The 26,296-nt window shown below is 45.7% G+C and overlaps 1 protein-coding gene across 1 annotated transcript in view; it reads left to right on the top strand.

Annotated features, from left to right (window-relative positions):
* Positions 1-3,388: 3,388 nt before the first annotated feature.
* Positions 3,389-26,296, top strand: part of renbp (renin binding protein) — a gene marked incomplete at its 5' end in the record, with an annotated part of 36,411 nt that continues 13,503 nt past the window's right edge. Inside the window, 7 exons of the mRNA XM_084332890.1 lie at positions 3,389-3,489; positions 5,122-5,197; positions 6,361-6,436; positions 9,257-9,435; positions 9,735-9,962; positions 16,730-16,811; positions 18,481-18,656. Of these exons, the coding sequence (XP_084189016.1) occupies positions 3,389-3,489; positions 5,122-5,197; positions 6,361-6,436; positions 9,257-9,435; positions 9,735-9,962; positions 16,730-16,811; positions 18,481-18,656 (918 nt within the window). The remainder of the gene's footprint in view (positions 3,490-5,121; positions 5,198-6,360; positions 6,437-9,256; positions 9,436-9,734; positions 9,963-16,729; positions 16,812-18,480; positions 18,657-26,296) is intronic.

Below are 26,296 nucleotides of genomic sequence, written 5' to 3'. Positions count from 1 at the left end.
TTATTGTGGTTGAGACCGTATGTATATTTCTCTCCCACCCCCTCCTAATGTACAGTCTCCTCCCCACCGTATGTATATCTTCTCTCCCCACCGTATGTATATTTCTCTCCCACCCACCCACCCCCTCCTAATGTACAGTCTCCTCCCCATCATATGTATATACTCTCTGTCAGGATCTATGGGTAACAGTACTGTATATTTGCATATCATATATGTCACAAATGTAACAGTACTATATACCTGTATGTCCCTATGCCATAAATGTCATGATGTCATGTATGTTGTGTATGTCATAAATGTCACTATGAATTGAAAATGGGGGACCCTGATGTAAACAAGACAAACGTCTTTCTCTGGTCTGCATCCCCTTAACAATTGTATGTATTGAGCCGTACTGTATTGTACCCATTCTGCTATCTGTTAAATAAAGTTTTCATTCATTCATAGTGCTGCATGGTATGAAAAAAATAACAATTTTCTCTGTTTTAAGTCTGTCCTAGTACATGTCACTCACTATCATTAATCCTTATTAATGATTTCCTTTAGCCTACCTCTTCAACTCTGGCCTATAGGCATATGTTTTCTATTCATTGCAGTTGATAAATAAATAAATAATATAACAGTATCAGACTCCTTTACTGGTGTTTCATGAATGTTTATTTTCAGTTCACAACGTAAGAGCTGAAGTGAAAAGACAAAGAAAGACAAAGAAAAGATACTCAGATATATACATTATATATACAGATATACATTAGATATACATAAATGCCACATTCACATTGTTCAATAAAGCTAACATAACACTTGACACAAATGGCTTTCAATAACAGTGACATAGCCAAATACATAAATGAATACAAATATAAAATAAATAGCCCATAATACTAAATAGGACAATTTGACATCCCGTACCTTGTCCTCTCTCTCCAACAGGGGGCTTAACCGTAAACCATTATGAAAGTCTTCTTTCCGGATCTATAAGCAAACAAAACTCTTAAAAGCTTAGGCACTCTTTCGAAGTTGGTTAAGGTTAGAGTTTGTCTTAGAGCAGGGCGATAGAACGCCAGCCCTGATTCCAAACTCTAACCTTAACCAACTTCGAAAGAGTCGCCTAAGCTTAACCAGTGATAAACTAGGCGTTAGGTAGTTTGCTGCTGGTCGAGGCGGAAATGGGCGCGTCACGCGATTGGGCGCACATGTCACATGACCAGAAACGTCAGTGGCCAATCAGATGCGCAAAACGCATGAACCGGTTGCCTTTCGAATAGACGCACTCCGGACCTTATTAAATGTGTAGGCAAGCTAGCAAGAAAATAACGTATTCCTCACAGTAACAGGAATAACTTTAGGTTGTCAAAAACACAAACAAAAGTGAGTTCAAACCAAATATTAAAACCATAGAAAGTGCACACACAGCAGCAGTTACCTTGTAAACAATTCCCAAATAACAAAAGAATAACGAAGATATTAACGACAACAAACTATCATTACACATGGGCAAAACAGAGTCCATTCTCTTCGGTTCAAATAACAAACTCAGCAAAACCGACGGCTTCTCAGTTACAGTGGGTGACAATATTGTCACAAGGAAAGATGAAATTACCTACCTGGGTTCCATCCTAGAGGCTAATCTTTCCTGTGACAAAATGGCATCCAATGTAATAAAAAAAGTCAATCAACGAACTTGATTCTTGTACCGGATCTCCTCCCTGGTAAACAAGAATACCCTGAAGACTCTGGCAGGAGCACTCATTCAAGGGTACTACGACTATGCTTGCACCTCATGGTACCAAAGCACCTCAAAGGCACTAAAAACCAAATTACAAACATCTCAAAACAAACTAGTCAGACTACTGCTTGACCTGACTCCTAGAACCCACCTCACCCCTGCACACTTTGCCAACCTAGGATGGCTTAGAGTAGACGACAGAGTACAGCAACTTGCAATGGGCCTGGTCTACAAGATACACTACACGACCAAGGTACCCATGTACATGTCAAAATACTTCCCAAAGGTGAATACCACGATCACAACACCAGAGGGAGCTCCACAAATCATGTAAAACCCAGATTCGGCTCAAACAAGGGACTAAACACGTTTTGCAATTATGCCACAACAATGTGGAACGCCCTACCCAAAGCTGTAAAGGAATGTGAATCACTACCCACCTTCAAAAACACTCTCAAAGAACACCTACGGGAGACTGCAATTCAAAACTGGCCCCTACAAATGTCCTAACCCAGTTGTACAATAAAGACCAAGCATGGCTTTGTCAGTATTCCAATGTACAGCCCCACCCAACCCGGGACCCACCCCACCTACCCAACCTCCTCCAATGTACAGTTTCTATGTCAAATGTATGTCAGTATTCCAATGTACAGTGTCCCCCCCCCCCTCCCCCTCCAATGTACAGCCCCACCCCACCTACCCAACCTCCCCCAATGCACAGTTTCTATGTCAAATGTATATACACTCTTTTTCTGGATTTTTTTAGTATCACAAACAGTACTGTATTTGAAAATCTGGTATGTCATAAATGTATAGATGTAGCAGTACTGTCTATCTGTATGTCGTGTGTGTCATATGATATGATGAATTGAAAATGGGGGACCCTTATGGAAACAAGACGAAAGTCTTTCTCAGGTCTGCATCCTCTTAACAATTGTATGTATTGAGCTGTACTGTACTGTACCCATTCTGCAATCTGTTAATAAACGTTTCAATCAATCAATCAAACGGAGATCTCTCTTTCCTTTTAGCCGTAACCTAAACCTCTCATCCGTCGAGCTAGGCTGCGTCTCTACTTTCCATAGCTGCATTTCTGCAGACCAGCGTCATGCTCGAGGTAGCTGCTTCCGGTTTGGCGGTGCTTCAAAATAAAGGTTCCCTATCACACACAAACCGAATGACGCTACCTAGAGGGTCGTTTACAATCACTAATATTTTGCACTCATATAATTTCCACATATTCTTGTACTGTGTTGACACTGGAATTTCAACAATAGGTCCTGCATCTGATATAGCTGTATACCATAGGTATATAGACTATATAGTATAGATACACACGCACCGTAAATTAACTCGTTTGGATGCAAAGAGGGAGAGCACGTGACCAATGGGCTCGACTGCTAGACAGCACATTTACCTCGAGTCGCAGCATCAAACACTGGTCATATGATAAGAAGTCTCACAACAACCGCCTGTTACAATCTGGTTAGTTGTATAGTGAGATAGGGCGAGTGTTGTTCTTCAAGGTAAGACAAGAGCATTCATTTTGGCCGAAGTCTCCCGACTTGGTGTGCTCGAATAATATTTAATAGATCAATAAAACGTCCGACTAATCGCTGCAAAATATTATTTTGTAAAACAGCTGACAGAAAAGGAGCGATGTCGTTAGTGAAGTTGGAACAGTATCGACAGCGGATTCGCGCAGAACTAGACAGTGTGGTGGACTTCTGGCTGAAATATTCTCATGACACACAATATGGGTAAAGTAAAGTGATACAAGTGACACACTTTATTCTTGGAACAAAATGCATTCATTTCATTGTCGTAGCCTACAGAAATAAATGTGTTATTTAATTTTATTGTTTGTTGTCAGTGTTTGTAACCGGAGCCTAAATCCTATAATAAGTAGTAAACTAAGGATTTTACACGTTTGTTGTCTTATTACAGATGGCCTGCCTTTTCCTGGATTAGACCTATATATTCCTGATTTAGTTTTTGCACCATACATTATTATACAGTAAGTGATAGTGCCATTGGTCCCGTCTCCCTAAACACTGTTGAAAGAGCAGAACTGAAAAGAACATGCTATTTGCAGGTATATCAACATTGTGCTGATATGTAACCCTAAGCAAGTTGACTAAGAGCACATAACATATTTATTACAGCGACTGTCTGGTTGAATTGTTGCAGAAAGGTAGGTGGTGTAAGAAGGTATTTTGATTGATTGATTGATTGATTGATTGATTGATTGAAAAGTTTATTAACAGATTGCAGAATGGGTACAGTACAGTACAGCTCAATACATACAATTGTTAAGGGGATGCAGACCAGAGAAAGACTTTCGTCTTGTTTACATCAGGGTCCCCCATTTTCAATTCATCATAACATATATGACACACACGACATACAAATAGACAGTACTGCTACATCTATACATTTATGACATACCAGATTTGCAAATACAGTACTGTTTGTGATACAAAAAGTCCATAAAAAGAGTGTATATACATTTGACGTAGAAACTGTACATTGGAGGAGGTTGGGTAGGTGGGGTGGGGTTGGGTGGGTGGGGGCTGTACATTGGAGGTGGGGGGGGGGTAGGGGGGACACTGTACATTGGAATACTGACAAAGCCATACTTGGTCATTTACTGTACAACTGGGTTAGGACATTTGTAGGGGCCAGTTTCGAAATGCAGTCTCCCGTAGGTGTTCTTTGAGAGTGTTTTTGAAAGTGGGTAGTGATTCACATTCCTTTACAGCTTTGGGTAGGGCGTTCCACATTGATGTGGCATAATTGCTAAACGTGTTTAGTCCCTTGTTTGAGCCGAATCTGGGTTTAAAATGATTTGTGGAGCTCCCTCTGGTGTTGTGGTCGTGGTATTCACTGACCTTTGGGAAGTATTTTGACATGTACATGGGTACCTTGGTCGTGTAGTGTATCTTGTAGACCAGGCCCATTGCAAGTTGCTGTACTCTGTCGTCTACTCTAAGCCATCCTAGGTTGTCAAAGTGGGCGGGGTGAGGTGGGTTCTAGGAGTCAGGTCAAGCAGTAGTCTGACTAGTTTGTCAACATGTCTAAGACGACCTCTGTATATTGAAGCCACATACAGTTGACAATACCTGATATTGGTAGATTGCTGTCATGTACCAAGTGGCCAAAATTGCTTTAACACCACTACACTCAAATGTGCAAAAGCAGAGAATAACCTTCTCTGCTTGTGTAAATAAACAGAAAGTAAAGTAATTACCGGCAGTACATGTTTAATTGTCTTGTCAGTAACTGGTAATTACTTCTCACAGACTACATATTACATTATGAGTAAAGTTCCAACATTCTTTATTGTGAGTCCTGAGTGCTGTTGACCTTAAATCTGGCCTTTTCTTTTTCAGAGGGTTCTTCACCTGTCTTGGCAGGAAGGGGAAGGTTTATGATGACCTGAAGTATGTCTGGCTGCAGGGGAGACAAGTGAGTCATCAGTGATGTTGTAGTGATTGTAATGGTACATAATTCACCCACGGAACTATTGTTAGGAACATTCTAGAACATTAGTTCTGCCTAGGGATGCTCGATATTGGCTTTTTTACCGATACCGATATTCCGATATTGTCCTACTCCTAAATTCCTATACCGATATCAACCGATATCAACCGATACCGATATATGCAGGGTTTCCCCGTCCAAAAAACTGAATAATTTCAGGTAACTAATAATTTCACTGGATATATATATATCAAATATTGTTATTGTTTTTTTTTGTTTTTAAACCAATACCGATATTTTCCGATATCACATTTTACTGCCGATATCGGCCGATAATATCGGTCGGCCGATAATATCGGACATCCCTAGTTCTGCCCGAACATTCTGGAACGTTTGTGATGATGTCGCCTCACAGCAAGAAGGTCCAGGGTTCGATTCCCGCTTGGGGACCAGGTTTCCATGATGCCAGTTACCCAGGTGGGGTATCTCCCAGGCCTTTCTGTGTGGAGTTTGCATGTTCTCCCCGTGCTCGCAAGGGTTTCCCCCCCCCGATAAGATAAACCCAATGGAAAAACATGCACAACAACAAGATCGCTAACGCTGTGGCGTCCTTGACGAAGACGGACAGGAGCACTTGGATTGGTCCCCTGGCGCGGCTCACGTTGACGCCTGTCTGCTCCCGGCTGCCCTTGGGGGGGAAGGGCGACGGGATGGGTTAATCGCAGATACGAATTGCATGCATGCATCGCATGTGTGCCAATTGATGACCTCGGAGCAGGTCCTAAATTATTATTATTATTTTATTTAAAGGTGACATGCATTATAAATGTCATTTTTCAGTCTCTAGCATTGTATTATAGTAATAGGAGTTAGTATCAATGTGTTTTTGTGTCTAAATACCATATTGGCGGATTGCTCTGATTCAGCTCAGACCATTTCCTGCTAGATTTAATTACGGTGGCAGGCATTCTGTTTAGCTTTCCAGTAACGTACTGTATCGTGTAGGTGTACTCAATAAATACTATTCGCTCTGCCTCGAGCCACCGTCTCCGACTCCCATCTCTCGGCACTACAATGTCATCAATGCATCAGTGGAAATAAAAATTTGCTAAATTCTCTATATAATATTATGTTTTATTTATTTACAGGTATGGATGTACTGTCGCTTGTACAGAACTGTGGAACGCTTTCACAAGCCTGAGATTCTTGAAGCAGCCAAAGCTGGTTTGTTTGTTTTTTTGTGTGGATGCATTACTTGTTTGTAGCCATTAAACCTGTTGTGTAACTGAGGGGTACAATTCCCTGACTGTATTGTTAGATATGATATTTAATACCACTACCTCATGTACTTTAACTTCTGGCCACCCAGTACAAGATATAAGTATGATGAACACTTTCCCACCTGATGAAACGAACCAACACAAATGTACCAAATCGAAGGTTTAATACAGCAAAGGGTGTATACAACGATCACTTAATTACATTTATGATTTGAAATATGGAATATGCACTTTTATGGCAAATGAGTATTCGTAGGTAAATCAACATTGAATGTCCAATCTCTGGTTGTGCAGGGAGTAAGTATACAACCTGGAATATTTAGGAAACGATAGCGATGGTACTTAAATGATTATAGCTGGATACACTAAGGGGGGGGGGGGGTCCCGCTGGTTGTAAGACAGTAGGAGGGGGGGGTTAGAGAAGCCGCTGGCGGTATCCCATCTGGCCGACGGTGTCTTGGGAGAATCCAAAGTCTTGGACACGGTGCCCACAGAACCTCGGGCCGCAGACGAATACAGCTGGACCCTCTGTGGAACGGTATCTGCCGGTCCACAACGGAGAGACGTGAGGCGACCTCACGTGTAGAGCGCCGTCTCACCTGGAGTCCTCTCCGGGGGGTAATTCCAACACTCAGCAGTGTTGGCCTTTATCCATGGAATAATCAAAGCACACAAAGCATAATCCAAGCCGTGGAAGGCTCGCCGTCGTCTGGGTAGAGTAATCCAATATACAGGTCCAGTCGCTCTTGGCCCGGAGCTCCTCGGATGCAATCACCACTAGGGGTCTGACCAGCCTGGTTAAGCGTCCAGATAACGTCAGGAACGATGGGGGTACTGATAACTGTAGAACTCTAACCGAACGATGCACCATACATAAATAGACTACTATTAGCTTAATAGAATACGTCCAACTCGACGGTATGGTGCCAAACTATGACCATTCAACTATTAATCTACACGATATCTCAATGCCTATTCTGGGCCAAGTAGGCCTTACTACACCGCACGTGCGTCGTGGGGAGGCTTTTGCGTCTGTCACTCTGTTGGAGGGTAAAGAACTGGACTAAAAGAAAGTTCTACTTTACTGGCGCCATATATATATGCGCTATGAACAAATAGTACCATTCGTATTTCGCCCGACATATTACTGCGCGGAACCGGGGGTTGCCTCGACATGTTAGGCGGCACGATTGAACTTGGACCTAGGGGTATGGCAACCTGGCGCCAGGTTCTCGTCCAATGGTAGAATGAAACTATTATGGGCTGTTTAGTAGAAACGGGGATATTCAATGCATATTGTACAAGGAATATACAGGGGATATCAAACGATATACAAATACAATTAAATATATATATATAAATAAATATACATATTCGGTTTAATCTGATCCTTCACAACATGTTGTATTATGTATGTGTAACAGATATGTACCGCGATAGTGTGACTACGGTACATAGAAGTAAAACTCACTCCCCTGAGGCATCCAGACTGAGCGCTTAGAGAGGATATCCTTTCTTGGCACAGCGGTCTGTGTTGCTGGCCCCGGTGCGGACGCCCGAGGTTCAACTCCCACTCAAGGCATGGTCGAAGTGTTTGGCAGGTACAGTGTTGTACCGGCTACAGTGGTGCCTGACCCGGATGCCTGAGTGGTGTGAGTTTAGGGGGGGTGAATGTAACGGATATGTACCGCGATAGTGTGACTACGGTACATAGAAGTAAAACTCACTCCCCTGAGGCATCCAGACTGAGCGCTTAGAGAGGATATCCTTTCTTGGCACAGCGGTCTGTGTTGCTGGCCCCGGTGCGGACGCCCGGGGTTCGACTCCCACTCAAGGCATGGTCGAAGTGTTTGGCAGGTACAGTGTTGTACCGGCTACATATGGTGTTGCAGCAATCACTCCAGGGTGTAGGATCAGGACACTCTATGGTGTCCAGGTGAGAGTGTGGGGAAGAAAATAGATGCAGAGTCCAGGTCTAAGGTTCAGGTTGTTTATCTATCTAAAAAAAAAAGTGTGTGTGTGGTTCTGTAACAATAAAACACAACAGTACAGACTGATTCATAATAGACAATCTGCCAATCTGGCATAGACAGCAAAGATACCTAAGCTAGACACAGACATCTATCCAGATAACAGCTAGCATACAAAAGCTAGAGGCTAGTGATGATGGTGTAATAAATGAGCAATTATCGATTGGCAAAAACAGAATAAGCATTCAAACTACAACATATGAATGACAATCAGTGGAACAGTCACTAATCACTACTTTTTGAAAAAAGAGGTGTCAGCATAACATTTGTGCAAAGTGCCCATTATATTTCTATACTGATTAACCAGGAACAGATGGTGTACTGTTTTCTGTCATCCGCTTGTTGATATAGGATTCATGTTTTCCCTGTAGCGTGATTCCTCATTAAGGTGTAGTCAGGTGCAGGGCACGTGTTAACGTGAATGAGGACATGGCTCGTTGTCACACAAGACAAACAATGCAATTTATGCGTAACCTGTGTGATGAGCAATTATTAATTGAAAAAGTCCATTTCTTTATTGGTATAGAATTGACTTGTGTTTGCCAATTTATTGAAATTATGTTTTTAATTTGGAGGAAATTACACCAAATTGTTTTTGCAAAAATGATTGCAAATAAATCAAATACAGTTGTGACTCAGCAACATCTTGTTGGAAAATCCTGGGGAACCCCCTGCTTAGAGTATTAGTATATCAAAAGTTAAATGTAAGATGAATTGTATTGGTTGCAATTCAGGTGGAGCGTTCCTGCGACAGTTTGCCCGTGTCCCCGGAAGCGGAAGCCCCTGGAAGTGTGCCTTCTGTTTGACGAGGGACGGCAGAGCAGTGAAAGTTCAGAGGACCATCTTCAGTGAGTGTTTCTACATCATGGCCATGGACGAACTCAGCAGAGTCACCGGAGATGAGGACATGCAGGTACATAACTGCAAACAGTCTCTCCCAGACATGTTTATGAATTATCTAAAAGTAACAAAATAACATGGAAATGTCTTCTCCTTTTTTCCCCCAGTTCTTGCTTTTGTTTTTGATGATCAGCATTTCAACGTGACGTATTTTGTTTTGTGACCTTTCTTCTTAACGCTTCCTCCCTGGCCAGGACTCTGGAATTGACATCTTGGAAGCCTAAAATGTCAATCTCAGCGTGAATTACCCCGGTTAAGTAAAGTATGAGCGGGGGAAAAAAAAGTCTTATCACTGTGTGATATTGTCGCCAGGCAGAGGCGGAGCAGATGATGGCCCAACTGATCCACTGGGTGAGGGTGGACCCATCAGGCCTGGGCAGGCCCCAGCTCCCCGGAGACACCCCCACTGACAGCATGGCTGTCCCCATGATGCTGCTGTGTCTGGTGCAGCAGCTGACCGGAGAGCGGGGTCTGGAGGCAGCTCAGAAGTACAGGGAGGTGGGCACCTGGTGTGTCAAGCAGATCTTGCAGCACGTCCAGGTAGAGGAGCACCACTGACCAGCCTCGCATAGCAACTCAGGATGAAGTGCTTGTGTGGCGCTAGTAATGTTTTGGAACAGGGATGTACCGATGTCACTTTTTCACTTCCAATGCCGATTCAGAGTACTAAAACCTCATTCAATACAGAGTACCAATCCAATCCATTACTTTTACTGAACAGTATAGATGTAAATATGCCTTGTCTCCTTTACCTATGTTCAGCCTGGCTGGGACTAGCCATGGTCTAACCATGGTATGGTATGGTTGGGTTTATGTCTCCATTAGCTATGTTCAGCCTAGGGCTGGGCGATATGGCCTAAAAATAAAATCTCTGATATATATATTTTTTTAATCCGATTTCCGATTTTAATCGATTTCTTTCTCTTGAAAACTAGAAACGCCTAGGAAATCATTCAAATAACCTTTGTTCTGTATCGTTAGTGGCTTAGCTTGGCATCACTACTGCACTATCTCGCGTACGTGCACGCGTACTGAATAAACCACAAATGTACCTCTAATACCAGTATTAGTCTGACCACACCCCTCATCAGCTTACCTTCATAAGCAGGTGTGTGGTCACCTGCTCTCCTCCTTCTCGCTTTCACCACAAGGAAGAAGTGCCTCGGTAGATCCCCACACTTGACACCATGATGGAAGAAATTGGATTAGGAACAGCTTGGGAAACAAGGATACGTTGACATCATATCTTTATTTTCTCTCTCACTATTTTCGAGGAAATACGGCGATATTGTCTTCGTACTGGAGTGTCTGGAAGATGATGATCATTCTAAAAACCCTCCACCGGTTTTCGTATTGGGAGCACGCCGCTGCATGCTTCTCAACTGCAGTTCCTTGCTGTGTTTGTTGGGGTGAAACCTGTCAGGTCGCAGCTGAACTGTCGGACATGCCGCTGTTGTGAGGAGCGGTGCGTTCCAGGTTGGGTGAGTAGTGTTTGCTGGCGGGCTCCACTTGTCTGTTAGTGCTATGGGGGCTACTTGACAAAGTTTATGGAAACCGGCCCCAGGCTAGGGTCCTTTGTTCAGCCTCCTAGGCGACAGAAGACCTTGGTCTGAAGACCATTATAGTTTTAACTAGTGGGCCGCGACCATTAACACTGGTGATCCCTGTGTGTTCTGGACGAGTGGATTCTCTCTGTCACCGTGTTAAGACCCCATCTTTCATATCCAAATGAGAGTATTCCTTCACGAGGGGATATGTGCATGTAATGTGCGATAGCGGCAGATTCATGTTCAAAGTCAGCTATACAGGCCAGTTGGTACTGTGCTGATTCCGCCGGACGTGGTAATGTCACCGTTGTGAAGCGGTGTTGACGTCTTGTTTTCTCTTTTCTCTTAAAAAGTGTGGAGAGGTTCAGAACGGCGGCCTGTCTGGGTGAGTGTTATGTCATTGTTTACATGTTCATAGCTTACGGTTAGCCGGTCAGTGGCCTGGCGCGGGGTAGCTTAGCTTCTCGCGCGCCGCCGGGAGCTCGCTTCTGATCGCGTGCGTCGTTAGATCGGCGTCTCGCGAGCGGAAGCAATAGCACCCGAACGGTTGGAGCAGCCGTTAGCTTGATGCTATTCTGTTGAACGTGCTTTGATTTTAACATGTTTTACACTCTTGACCACGACGTCATCCTTGACAGGGGATGTTCGTCGACCCTGCCCTGAACCTGGACGGGGATTGCGTCAACAAAGAGGACTGTAGCGACTGGTTGGAGCGGCGACGCTGCCCGGATCGAACAACACAGGACGGCTGTGTTCTACGGTGTCTTGTGACTGCACTTCGCTGATCTGCGTTCCGGGTAGGTACGGGGTTGGCCAGACCTCATAACACGTCTTCTGGTTTTACTTTGCTAAATGTATTGTGAATAACGGTGTTTTTTCCCAAAACGTGTGTTGTTGCAATGCATTTGGGATACGTTGCGGGTTATGTGTGAGCTGTTTTTGTCACTGGCAGTTAGCTTCTCCGTGCAGATCGTGATGTATTGATCTGGTTGTTGTGTGAGAAACATCATGGTGTTTATGTGTACCGTGTACTCACTACTAAGGCAACTAACCTATGAAGCTATGCTTGGTGACAAGTGAGTAAAGAATGTTCTTTCTCAGACTGTAATGACAATGAACAGTGAGTTCACACATTAACAGGTTTTCCTGTTTTAACTGGCCGTATTGAGGGTAAAATAGGAGGATTGTGTTTCCCCCCCCGGTTCCCTGGGGACTTTATCACCTCCTATCAGACATGTTGTGCATTAATTGTGTCTTTTGTGTGGTAGGGATACGGTGTAACTCTTAGCTTGATTGCTGAGGTTGTGCTAAATCTGCTGGAGAAACTTATTTCCTAAAGGGAAATTGGTTTGGTTGCTGTCATGTGTGCTTAGCAAGGCCTGTGGTCGATACTAATCAAGAATGATGTATTCTCTCATTGTGAAAAAAACGGCGTTCCTCTGTTGAGTGTTTTTGCCATTTTTTGTAGGTGATGATGGGTTGTGTGTGTCATGTGACCTACAACTGGGTTGTACTGGCCACAGAAGCACATGTGTATGTTGGACCGGGGTTCTTAGAGCCCTCTCTATTCTGTGTTTTTCCTTAGTAAAAATCAGATAGCAGGTTAGCTCATGCGCTGTGTGGAGCTGTGAAACGCTTCATAGAGCTGACTATGACTGTGTCATATTCTCTTTTTGTCGTTACGTCGTATCATGGGTGTGGGGTCGTAAAGGGGTGAACTGGTAACCTTTCCTCTCCCCATTGTTCTGTCGGTCAGGGGTACACCCCCTGTCCTTCAAGGTTCCCGTCACGTGGCGGTTCGGCACGTTACGGGGGGGGGGGGGGGGGGGGGGGGGAGGGAGTTCCTGGTCCCACGGCCTGGTATATTGGGCGTGTGCACCGCAGGAATTCCCCCGCCATAGAGTACGTCACCGTGCGCGTCTCTGTTGGTAGGACTTCCGTGTGCTGTTCAGGTCCATGTGATGGATCTGTTTTCAGGGGGGGTGGTCAGGGCTCCTCCTCACCAAGCGCCTATTCAGGCCTTCTGTGAGTTCGGACTCCTTCTTCCATGTGAGGGAGCCTCCATCAGAGTACAGAGCCTTCCTCCTCAGATTGTCAAAGTGAGTGGACCCTCTAGAAGGGTCCTTTTCTATTGTATGTATATTCGATTCAATTCGTTTATTGAGTGTGTATGGGTTCAGTGCCTCTTCCCCGGAGGCCCTAAAAACAGTTTTTTACATGGCTCAAGGTGCAATATATTCTTTTCAATCTGTACAGCTCGCGTGGGAAGTCTCTCTGGGGATCCCCGTCTCTTTCCTATGGGAGGGTGGTGGGATGTAAAAATGTGAACATTTTTTACCCCGGCTGTGTAGACTGGGATACATACTGTTGATGCTTCCTTCTTTCTATTCCAGAAGTGTTGGAGTTAGGGAGTGTCACACCCCTCTTGTCGTTCCCCTGGGCGCCTTGGGGATTCAATGACGGGTCTAAATAGCCTGTTCATTGATGGGGGTGTGTCCCGACGCACGTATAGTGCTAGCTCGCTGTAAACAGGCGATTGACTGGCACGCCTTGGTTGCTTGTGGTTGAAACAGCGTTTTTATAAAGCAACTGAGATGGGGGTTTTTCCTCTTCCGACGACCACATCCCATGACCTGGGTGTTTTGTCGACGGATTCTCGTTCATGTCTGGGGGATGATGACGGGATGGATCTGAACATATGTAGTGGGGTCTCACGCCCTTGGGGTGGGCCACCAGGCGCGGTTCGTCCGAACGTCTGGGTGGCGCCTTCTTTTCATGTTAAGATCAACACGCATATCTGCCCTTCTCCTGGAGTAGGCATGTCGGCGTGGTTAGGGCACGGGACTGGTTCTGGTCACGCTGGTCCAGATCAGTTGAACCCGTTGTCCGCCGGGGATGCAGATCTGCTGTTCTGGTACCCTGAGGGACTTGGGCTTTTTTCAGGGGGAAAAATGCCAGGTCGGTCTGGGTGTCACAGGGTTAAGCGCTATGGAGACCCTGGTTGGGTATGTTTTTACTCAGCACTGTCGTCATGGCTTACAGCCATGCCATTCTGTACGCGCTCGATCTCGTCGGATCTCGGCCGCTACACAGGTTGGTCCTGGTTAGTACTTGGTTGGGAGTCCGCCGGGGAATACCAGGTACGGTGTGCTTAGGGGCTGGTTCTCCATTATTTTTCGCTCCTCTCTCACGCATGGCGAAGAGGGGCCTGTGGGGGTGGTTTTTTGACCTCCTCTGGTGACCCTGTGCTTCCCGTACCGCCAGGCCCGGTCCGAAGTGATGTTTGCGACCCGTAGGCCTGGGTTAACCCTTTTTGGAAACTGAAACACTTGTACTGCGGTATAGCCGGTGTATACCCGCAGGTGTGTTTTGGAGTTTTTTCTTGAGGGGTTATAGGAACAACCACCGCATTGGGTAACACCGAGGTGGTTGATTCCCTGGTGTGTTGGAGCAGTGTCAACTCCCGGGTTCACCGTTTGAGGGTGCCCCTGCACGTTCATGACGTCTGCCAATCGTGTCAGCCTTCTCTGCCTCGACCCCTCTGGGTGGGGGTTGTTAAATGGAGGCTTGGTCATGCAACACCGCCAGCTTACGCTCCTTCCGCCGGGGCGGCTGTGTTCAGCTGTCCCCTCTGGCGCCTGTCTCGTCCGCAGTCTCCAGGCTAGGGTTAACAGCCTGTTGCCTGGTTTTTCCCCGGTGCGCTGCCTGCTTCCGTTGGTTAACCTTTTTGTGTGCTTACGGCCATGCTGACTGCCTGTTCTGCAGGGTCAGTGTGCCAGGCGGTGTACTATTGGGGGGACGGGGCCCGCTCAGCTTACGGCCATACCGACCTGAACACGCCCGATCTCGTCCGATCTCGGAAGCTGGGCAGGTTCTGGCCTGGTTGGTTCCGCCTGGGGATACCGGGTGCGGTAACTGAGGGGCCTTTGTCCGAATACGCTGGCGATGTGGGGGGCGGGGCACTACGTGCCCACCTGGTGGGGTCTTGATGCTGGCATCATGGACTTCTCCGGGCCCCCATTCTAGGGAGTCCAGTCCTTTTGGTGGGTCTGGGTCTTCCTTCGTGCTCCGCTGCTACGGCCTTGCCACGGGGTTGGGTTTGCCCTTGACCCCGTGATTCTGGGGGCAGTAACGAGGTTGTTCCTCCGTTCGTTCCCGGGTGGCATGCGGGTTGTGCGTGTGTGTAGTCGTGGGGTCAAGCCACGGTCTGCTCACCCTGTGCGTTGAGTTGCTTGAGTGCCTCTTCGCACGGTCGGGTCCGTCGCCCTCCCGTGACGTCCCTAATAGGGGGGCTACCCTCCATTAGGGGGGGTCGGGGGGGCTCGGCCCTCCCTGTTCTGATGGTTTTGGGGGGCTGTCAGCGGGGTGTATTTGTCAGCCAAGTGGCTCCGCTTGGCCTCCCTTGTGCAGTAGTGATGCCAAGCTAAGCCACTAACGATACAGAACGTTAGGTTATGACTATAACCAAGTTCTGTTAGTTAGGGGCGATGCTTGGCATCAGACGGCCGCTGCAGCCCTTGTCCTCACCTTGTGGTGAAAGCTTGGGAAGGAGGAGAGCAGGTGACCACACACCTGCTTATGAAGGTAAGCTGATGAGGGGTGTGGTCAGACTAATACTGGTATTAGAGGTACATTTGTGGTTTATTCAGTACGCGTGCACGTACGCGAGATAGTGCAGTAGTGATGCCAAGCATCGCCCCTAACTAACAGAACTTGGTTATAGTCATAACCTAACGTTTTTATTTGACACAAAAAAATTATCAAACCAAGATGAATTTCCCTATTGGGATTGAAGTGCAAACCTAACTTTCACCAATCTTCAAATATATATAATAATAATATATATATAAAAGGTTACTCTTGATCAAACAAAGATGAATGTCCCTATTGGGATTAATAGTGCAATGATTGCTTTTTCACCAAACTTCACTTAAAACAAAAAACGTGCCTCTTGATCATCAAACAGGAATGAATTGCCCTATTGGGATTAATAAAGTGCAAATCTAACTTTCACCAAACATCACCTTTTGTTAAATAAAAGGTGAATCTAAAAAAATAATTTTTTTTTTTTTTTTGAAAATCGATTTTAATTTTTCAAAATCGTCCTAGATCATTCATTCGAATTAATCGAAAAATCGATTAATCGCCCAGCCATTTCAGCCTGGCTGGGACTAGCCATGGTCTAACCATGGTATGGTATGGTTGGGTTTGTGTCTCCATTGTGTTTCTTGTAAACTCTCTGGTTGCTAAGCAACCTTTCAAAATTCACACCACCAACTGTGGTACACAAGCTAAATCATGATGATACAATAGTCCCGGCCAGCTTTGGCCAGGTTGTGAAAGGTGGTTGTCTCAACCTGGGGGTTCAGCCAGGTTCTAAAGACAATGGAGACAGGCACAAGGGAGACAGACAGGCCACAGCATGGCTAAACCCTGGCTAGTGGAGACGAGGCATTAGACCATTAGTTTGTGGTCATTGGACAAACATATTGAGATATAATCTCACTGCTTTGATTTCTGACATGTTACATGTGGTTCTTGGTATCGGGTTTCAGTATCGGTGACCTTGTTCTAGCCTGGTATCAACCATGATATCCAACACCAGTATCGCTGCATCCCGATTGCATACATCAATCCAACTTCCAGACTTCTATTAGATGATGTTTTTTTGTTGAATTATAGGCCTGTGACAGTTATGAGAGAAGTGAAGGTGTAGAGAGTAGATTCATTTTAATCCTATTTTTATTTTTCTCTGTACAGAGAGGCGGCACAGCTATTCTAGAAAGTGTGTCACCGGAGGGAGGGGAGCTGCCTGGTTGCCAAGGGCGACAGCAGAACCCAGGTGACCATATGATTGACATAGTAACAGGCTTTTCTTCTATTACTGAAAAGTGTTTATTGAAGAGCACCTTCCTGTTAGTGTTGCTGACTTTCTTTCTAACCAGTTACCTTTCATTCATTCAATATTTATTTAAACTCGTAAATTTATTGAGGGCATGTCCTCATTTCCAAATTGTTTTATTATTATATATATATATATATTTTTTTACTTAACCTTTATTTAACCATGAAGTCCCATTGATATACGAGATCTCTTTTGCAAGGGAGACCTGGCCAAGTTAACAGCAATAAAATGTGCAATACATCACACAGCAATAAAATGTGTGATACATCACACAAGAACACAATAAAAGTGCATGTATACAATTGAATATACAATACATCACATAAAACACAAAAACAGAATAGCTTACAATGATAGTAAAAGTGTATGACTGAGGGTAATACAGTAATTTTCAGTGGGGACCGACTACAGAAATCAACAACATTCTTCTTATAAGAAGTTATGTAACAGAGATTTAAATTCGCCAAGAGGGACCAGGGTATCTAAGTGCATATGGTCTGGTCCATGCCCAAGGTGTGAATTGAGAAAAAGCTGTCTTTCCTAGTTCAGCAAGTATTCTGGGAGTTTTTAAAAGTAGCCATCTTGTGGACCTGGTATGGTAGCTGCTAGAGGCAAAGCAAATGAGACTAGAAAGATATAGGGGAAGCTTCCCTAGGACAGCCTTATATATAAAAACATACATGTGTGATTTGTGTGAGAGAGGTCCATCCCACCATTTGATATAGCACACAATGGTGAGTAAGCCCTTTGGCACGAGTGATGAAGCGCAGAGAAGCATGGTACACACTGTCTAGCTTTTCTTTAGCAGTGAAGAGGCAGCATGCATATATATTATGTCACCATAATCAATTACAGACAGGAATGTGGCTTGTACAAGTTTCTTTCTGGCCTCAAAAGAAAAGCATTGTTTGTTGCAAAAGAAAAAAAAATAGTTTAAGTTTCTTTGTGAGGTTTCCAATATGCACTTTAAAAGATAGCTTTTCGTCCAACCATAGCCCAAGATACTTTTACATTTTCTATGGCTGCTACATTTAGCGTAACAATATGAGCATGATCCTGTGATTGATTAGACTGTACCTAGGTTGTACTTTAGATTGTATATTGTACTGTATATTGAATATATGTATATTGTATATTCCTCTTTACTTACTTAAAAAAAAGTACTTACTTTTTACTACTTTCTTACTTACTTTTTTTTACTGTATGAAGCACACTCTCAGGGGCTCACACAGAACCAAGCATTTCACCCTAAAGTATGTGTATTTTTATTGTGATATTTAATAAACAAACTTGAAACTTGAACTTGATGATCCACTGGCTGTGAGCGAGCCCTTGTGAACATCATGAATTTAGTTGCATGATGTCGAGCATACAAACATAAATACAATATAATTAAAAAAAAAAAATTAAATACAATATACAATAGGTGTAAATCATAATATAATGTGTACAATGCTTGGTGATCAAGGATTTAAACTGACCTCTACTACAACAAAAAGCTGTTTGGACTGTGAGTTTAGGGACACATTTGTCTTCTCATTCCAAACAGTCAGCATTTTGCTACTTCCCTTCCTTTCTCCTGGTCCTTTGCAACATGCTGGCTCAGGCCATGCCCTGGAAGCAGGCTGGTTCCTGCTCCAGTACGGGGTGGAGCATGGCGACGAGGAGCTCCAGCAGACAGCAGTCGACAAGTTCATGGAGCTCCCTTATCAGACTGGCTGGGATAAGGAGCACGGTGGCCTCCTCTACTTCCTGGATGTGGACAATCACTGTCCCACACAGGTACAGTACGACAATGGATGTCTATTTGTACCAGCTGATCTTTCTGTCTCCTTCACCGTTGTATATTATCTAACAAATCACCCAGGTAGGAGTGTTTGTTTGAGGAGGGCATATGGACAAAAGGCACATGGAAACCAGTTGAGCAAAAATAATACGGAATAAAAAACATCTTCAATACTTTCAACAAAACAGTCCAAAGACACAAAATTATACTAGGCCTGCTGGTCCTTTTAGGTGTTGTCTGTTGGTTTGTCTCTGTTCAGTTGTCAGCCTCTCCTCTCTCCCTTGACTCTAAACATGCAGGCCTTTTATTTTCCCACTAATTGGGTTAACTCCTGGGCCCTCATTTATCAACAATGCTTAGAAAGTGTTCTATTTTCATTCTTAACACTTTAAGTGCCGAAAACGTGTTTAGGCGTCCTTCCCCGCCATGCTCAAGTTGCCGAGGACGCCGTAACTTGTCTTTAATATCAATATTTCAAAAATCTGTGATCGGAATCATATTTTCCATCCGCAGCCTTCACACACAGTTCTGAGCTCCTCTCAATCCTCTAGCGGTTCAAGAGCGCCATCTGGTGGCCGATCGGCAGAAGCGCCAAACAGGAAGTTATGTGGATGAAGTGCTGATCACCCATATTACTTCCGGGCACTCGCTATAGGTCCCGGGACTCCATCTTGATACACTGGACATCGATCGGTTGCAAATAACTCGATAAACAACATGATTTGGACATATATAGTATTATACAACCTGGAAATGGACCGGGTATTTCGACATCCCATAATGGAAAACTGTCTACCCCACGCTGATTGCCCAACGGCCCGCGGAGACTGGGGTGAGTTTTAGCGTGTAATATTACCGTGTTCGACACTAACTGCTATGATGAACATTTGACCCACATTAGATGAATGGTATAACGCTGCCCACGGAATTATAAACGCCCCCTCGCCCATCCGGTCAACATCAGATGACGTGTAGTAACTTCCAGAAGTCCGTCCAGTTGGATTTTTTTATATCGCGCCGATTGCTATCAAACTGTATTTGATCATCAATATAATGCATTTGGGGCTATAAATCACGTTCTGGAGAAAGCTGCAGAAAGAGATGAAAACATACTTATACTTTAGATCATATTTTAGTATGAATATGTGAATGAAAAAGTTTAACGTTCATACACCCTGAACAATACATATAGGACATTGAATGGGCCCTAATAATGGCAATTTAGCAATAGAATTTAAAAAGTTATAGCCCTGCAAAGAAGGGGAACTTCTCCATAGACAAATAGAGCTGGCAAGGGATGGTATATCATGAATTTAGCCTTAGGCAATCAAAGTGTTAAGCACAGCATTTAGAATGTCTCTACGCACAGAAAAATCTGGATTTATCAACCGTGGGTGCACAGGTCCTACGCACACTCCGTGTTGATAAATACCATTTGTTCTTAACGTCTATGCTCGTGCATGATTATCCATATATGGTCATGAAACACCCCCATGGGATGTGAAATAATGGTCTAACCGAGCGAACTCTGAGAAACGTCACGAGCGAGATTGATCACCGAGGTCTAACCAACTAATTCAACGTATACAGCATTTCCCATTGTGAACAATCTTATTTGGAAACATGACACACAGAATAATAGTATTTAGCGTTTTATTTTAAACAATATTTAATCGTATGATTATAGATATTTTTAGAGAATAAATAAATCCAATGAAGTTGTCAAGTTCACAGACAACTCCGCTGAGGAGGAGGGAGCGTACAGACTGCAGACTATCTTCGGTGCGCCGGGAGCCAAGGATGTTGACTGACCCAGTCCTGCTACAGAACCAGCTCATTGACAGAAATAAATGACAAGCTGACCCGACATTAAGCACTGTAATGACTGAAATGAAATCAATTTCAGCAGGCCAACTCTGCGCTCTACAATGCCTATTGTGCGCTCGTGAGCCTGTGGTTCTGGTCAGAGTCATTATGGCTTCAGTGGATAACCCTGATCTGCATTTAAGTGATGTTTTAATTATAGATACCAATAACATTACAATTGAATTAAATACAATTAGGCCTGAATGAGTCGTGTTCCTCCCAGCCACCGGCAACGACATTATCAGCCAAATTTGCTCCACGCTCCAATGTGGATTAGGGCTGCAACTAACGATTATTTTGGTAATCGACTAATCTGTCGATTATTTTTTCGATTAGTCGACTAATCTAACGATTATTTTTGTCACACTCTCAATCTCTGCTTCCTGTGGGCATGGCTCCTTCTCCAATGCATGTTTTACCTCACATGCTCAAGTCTGCACACCTGTGAATGTCACCCTGTTGTCCAGTCCCTCTGCCTTAACCCTTTAATCGCCAATGACGACTTAACACGTCATTCTCCGCCATGCGTAATCTGCCAATGACGTCTTACAGCGTCTTTGAGATCAATATTTCAAAAATCTGTCATGACAATCATATTTCACCCACGGAGACTTGAGACTTGCTGTTGATCTCCTCTCAACTCTCCAACGGTTCAAGACCGCCATCTGGTGGCCGATTGGCGAATCGCCTAAACCGGAAGTGACGCGCCGGAAGTGGTGCTCACCCATATTTCGTCCGGCCACTCGCTATCGATAGCGGGACTCCAGCTTGATACACTGGATAGCGATCCGTTGCCAATAACTCGATAAACAACATGATTTGGACGTATATATTATTATACAACCTGGAAATGGATTGCATATATCAACATCCCATAATAGAGATATTTCTGCTCCACGCTGATCGCCCAACGCTACGAGGAAGCTGCGGTGAGTTTCAGCGTGTTTGATTATTATTAAACATACACACTGCTCCGATCAACATATCACCCATACTAAATAAATGATTTAACGTCGGCCACAGACTTATAAACCCCCCCCCCCCCCCCCCCTCCGGTCACCAGCAGATGATGAGGCATGACGTGTAGGACCTTGTACAATTGAAATTTTTTATCTGACGTCAATCGGTATCAAACTACATTTGATGAACTAATATATGTATTTAGGGCTATAACTCACGTTCTGCAGAATGCTGCAGAAAACGATAAAAACATATTTATACTTTAGACCGTATTTTAGTATGAATATGTGAATGAAAAAGTAGAACGTTGCTACATCCTAAACGATAGATACTTGACGTTGAATGGGCCATAGTAATTGTTGTGAAGGGCCAGATTAAACCGAATATATATATTTATTTATATATATATATTTAATTGTATTTGTATATTCTCTAATATTCCCTGATATCCCTTGTATATTCCTTGTACAATATGCATTGAATATCCATTCTAGCCTACTGAACATCCCATAATAGTCTCCATTCTACTATTGGTCGAGACCTTGGTGCCAGGCTGCCATACCCCCCAGACCCAGTTCAAACGTACCGCTCAACATGTACGAACAAGTCCTAGTTCCGCGTAGGAATCTGGCTACCGCACCACTAATGGTACTATTTGTTCATAGTGCGTATATATACTGCGCTACTAAAGTAGGACTTCCTTTTTTAGTCCAGTTTCTTACCCTCCAATAGAGTGACAGACGTAAAGCCTCCCCGCGACGCCACGTGTGGGAGTAAGGCCAAGTTCGGCCTACCATCGGTATTGAGACATCGTGTATATTAATATTTGAATAGTCATATTTGGCACTATATCGTCGAGTTGGACGTAGTCTATTAAGCTAATAATAGTCTATTCATATGTAGTGCTTCGTGCGGTGAGAATACTATCGTAGTCAGTACCCCCATCGTTTCGGGTAGAACTGGCTGCTTATCCAGGGTGGCCGACCCCATGTGAGGCTGCACCCGAGGAGCCCCAGAGCCGACGAGCGAGTGGACCTGCATACCGGATTATTCTACCGACGACAGCCCGCCTTCCCAGGCACGGATTATGCTTTGTATACAGTGATTATTCTATGGATAAAGACCAACACTGCCGTGTGTTGGAAACCCCCCCCCCCCCCGGAGAGGACGACAGGTGAGGAGACGCTCTACACGACGAGGTCGCTTCACGTCTCTCCATCGTGGACCGGAGGAAGCCGGCCCACAGAGAGTCCAACTGCTTTCATCTGTGGATCGAGGATCGCTGAGGCACCGAGCCGCACAACCGTGGGTTCTCCCAGGATACCCTCGGCCAGACGGATACAGCCAGACTCTACCCCCCCCCCCCTTCTCCAGTTGTCTTACAAGCGACCGGAATTCCCCCCTAGTGTATCCAGTTCTATAATCATTAAAGTATCATTGCTATTATTCCTTAAATATTCCAGGTTGTATATTTACCGCCTGCGCCACCAGAGATTGGACGTTCTCTATTGATATACCAACGAATACTCATTTGCCATAAAAGTGCATCCTATTTCAAATCATAAATGTAATTAAGTGATTGCTCTACATACCTTTTGCTATGTATTAATTATTATTAAACGCAGACTTTCGACTTGGTACATTTGTGTTGGATCGTTTCATCTACGTGGGAGTGTTTACCATAATTATTTATGCCTAGTACTGGGTGGCCAGAGTCTAAAGTACAAGAGGTAGTGGTAGTAAGTATCATATCTAACAATACAGTCAGGGAATTGTACCCCTCAGTTACAATTGGTCCTTCGAGCCGGATGGTAATTAGTGTAATATTAATATAGTGTTATTAATATTGAAATGGCCTATGATGAACACTCCACGAAACGATCCTCCTAACCAACGCCCGCAGCGCGAACGACGGCTCCCTCAGTACTTAGAGGCTTACGCTGTCAGTCAACAACCTAATCTTCTACTAACAGTAAACGCGGTAAAACTAGAAAGTAAAAGTATGTCTAACCCCAACGCCCAGACTACCCCGACCATAGAGGCCCCTACGGGTTCTAATGTAACTGACCAAGCTCACGGTGGGGACCAGTGGGAACCAGACATGACTTCACACCCCGCCAGTACTGAAGAAGTAGTCCCCGATGAGTCCCGGGAGGAATACAACGCTACCGAGAGAGAACTCGGCACGGAAGAAGACGGGGAGAGCACCGTGGAGATAGAGCTCCAAGGCTCCGCAAGGAGTACCCCGAGGGAAGGCTCCCCTATACAACCGCCTTCTCCCAGCGAGGCAGAGAGGACCCTACAGCAGGCCTTCCTCATCAGCCTGAACGCCGCTGCTGAACGCGACCGACTGCAGATCCAGCAGCGGAGCGAAGAAGAGCATATACGTCTAGAAATAAGACGCATTCAGATGGAAGAGAATGTGGCCCGAGACCGAGCAGACAGCCAGCGAGCAGCTGCTGGTGCTCTACGGGACGCAGAGCGCGACAGACAGCAAGCGCAACTAATAGAACAGCTGATCAGACGGACAACACCCTCTCCCTCCGCCAGAGGCTCCAGGAACTCGTCTAGACACACCTCCAGGGCGGCATCCCCTAGCCGAGTAAACAACCCTGAACTTGACCAACAGACGAGGTCTATACCCCCCACAGACCACCTCCCCCCACCGGTCCAAGCGAGACCTAGCAACCGGGAAGGAGCAGCATATCCTGTGGAGAGGCTAAACCAGAGACTACAAGCACTGGATGACCTAACTGAAGACGAAGAGGAAGAGGAGGAGAACCGCGCCCGACGACAGCACAGTACTCTACCGGACCAGGAGGTCCGGTACAGCCCAGGCTATACTCCCGCGGAGCTGCGCTACAGACCCCCGACTCTATACACGGGTGAGCACGACGCACGACCCGCACCGAGGAACAGCACCTGGACAAGCGGGCCATGGTACACTGCCGGTACCAGCCCATACCAAGGAGCGGGAGGAGACTCGCCTAGGAGGCCTCTCCCCCAACGCTCGCCGATGTATCCACAGTCAGCGTCATACATTGGCACGCCTATGGTACCCGACTTCACCCAAGAGAACCGGGCCCAGTATACAGAACTCCGCATGTGTCTGGAGACCATGTTGGTGGAGGTATTGGATGAACGCCATAAATACGCCATCCTACTGAAGCACTTAAAGGTACCCCGCGCACATAATATAGCGCTCGCCTACGCGACTTCCACCACCCCATACACAGCAGCGCTGGTAGCATTGGACCAGAGGTATGGGCGCATATGGGATTACGTGATCCAGGAGATCCGACACATCGACCGCTTACCCCCAGCAATAGACAATCGAGCACTGGACGACCTGTCCATCAGAGTGCAGTCCCTGGTAGGGATGTTGGGAGCGCAGAGAGAGAAGGGGAGGCATGAACTTTACGCCAACTCAAATGTGGAAAGGATCTTGGAGAAGCTGCCGCCCGCTCGACAGGAGCGTTTTAGGCGGCAGAGAGACCACCGAGACCCGAATGGCCCCGAACCGAACCTCCTCGATCTAGCAGACTTCCTGGCGAGAGAAGTCAGCAGCCTACGGCTAGATACATTCGGACGGAGCACCCCTGGCTCCAGAGAAGGAACCAGACGACTAAATGATGGAAGAAGATCGGTGACTGTGATGCACCAATCGGAGTCAGTACCGAGCAGCAGGAGCCACAGTACCCCCTCCAGAACGGAGAAGTGGAAGATAGTGTGCCCCTACTGTGAGAAAGAACACTGGCTAGCGCAATGTGACTCCTTCCCCAAGCTGAACGCGGAGGAAGCAAGTCAATGGATAAAGTCCAACAAGCGCTGTTTTCGCTGTGCGCGCTCACACATGGCAGCCGAATGCCGCTTAAAGAAAAGGTGCACCAAGTGCGATGGAGCCCATCTGGACATACTTCACGACAGTAACAGACGGCGCCCTTCACCCGCACCATCCAGCAGCAAAGCGAGCGTCATGTACATCGATCCCGCCAGCAGCAGTGGAGCCCGAGTACTCCTAAAAGTAGTGCGTGGGACACTAAGCTACCAGAATAAAGTCCTGGACACTTACGCCGTCCTCGATGACGGGTCAGAGAAGACCCTTCTGCTCGCCTCCGCTGCGGCCCAGCTAGGGCTGCGGGGAAGCGAAACCCAAATGACAATTCGGACAATAAGACGAGATTTGAAGACGATAAAGGGCGAGAATGTCTCATTCTCTATCGCAGCAAGCGGCCAGCCTGAGCGACGGTACCAGATTACAGACGCTTTCACCAGCCAAGAAATAGGACTGTCGCGGTACACATACCCCGTCGCCAAGCTGATGGAGAAATATGCACATCTGCGCAAGTTACCGATCCCGCTCATAGACAATGCTATGCCGACCCTGTTGATAGGCTCCGACTATGCAGACCTCATTGTCCCGATAGACCGGGTTCATACCGGACCCCGAGGCTGTCCTGCAGCAGTCGAGACCCGTTTGGGATGGACTCTCCAAGGCCCGCTCGCCAAATCTCTCAACCGAAGTACAGCCACTAGATGTCTCTACTCCCGAGTCACAGAGGGAGAAACCGCACTCCTGCAACACGTAGAGCGGCTATGGACCTTGGAACAAATGCCCTTTAAGAACGGAAAGAAAGACATTCGCTCTAAAGATGACATTTACGCCATTCACCTCCTCGAGACAGGGACCAAGAGAGTCCCGGTCAACGGCGTGTTGAGATACGCCACGCCACTCCTGCGGCGAGAAGGAATGCCTACTTTCCACGCCAAGACAGACGCCACAGAACGGTACCTGCTGAACACGGAGTGG

The sequence above is a fragment of the Notolepis coatsorum genome, assembly GCF_963971535.1.
Source record: "Notolepis coatsorum genome assembly, chromosome: 17".
Classification (NCBI taxonomy): Eukaryota; Metazoa; Chordata; class Actinopteri; order Aulopiformes; family Paralepididae; genus Notolepis; species Notolepis coatsorum.
The sequence above is the reverse complement of the archived record's forward strand: the minus strand, read 5'-3'. Positions and strand labels throughout refer to the sequence as shown.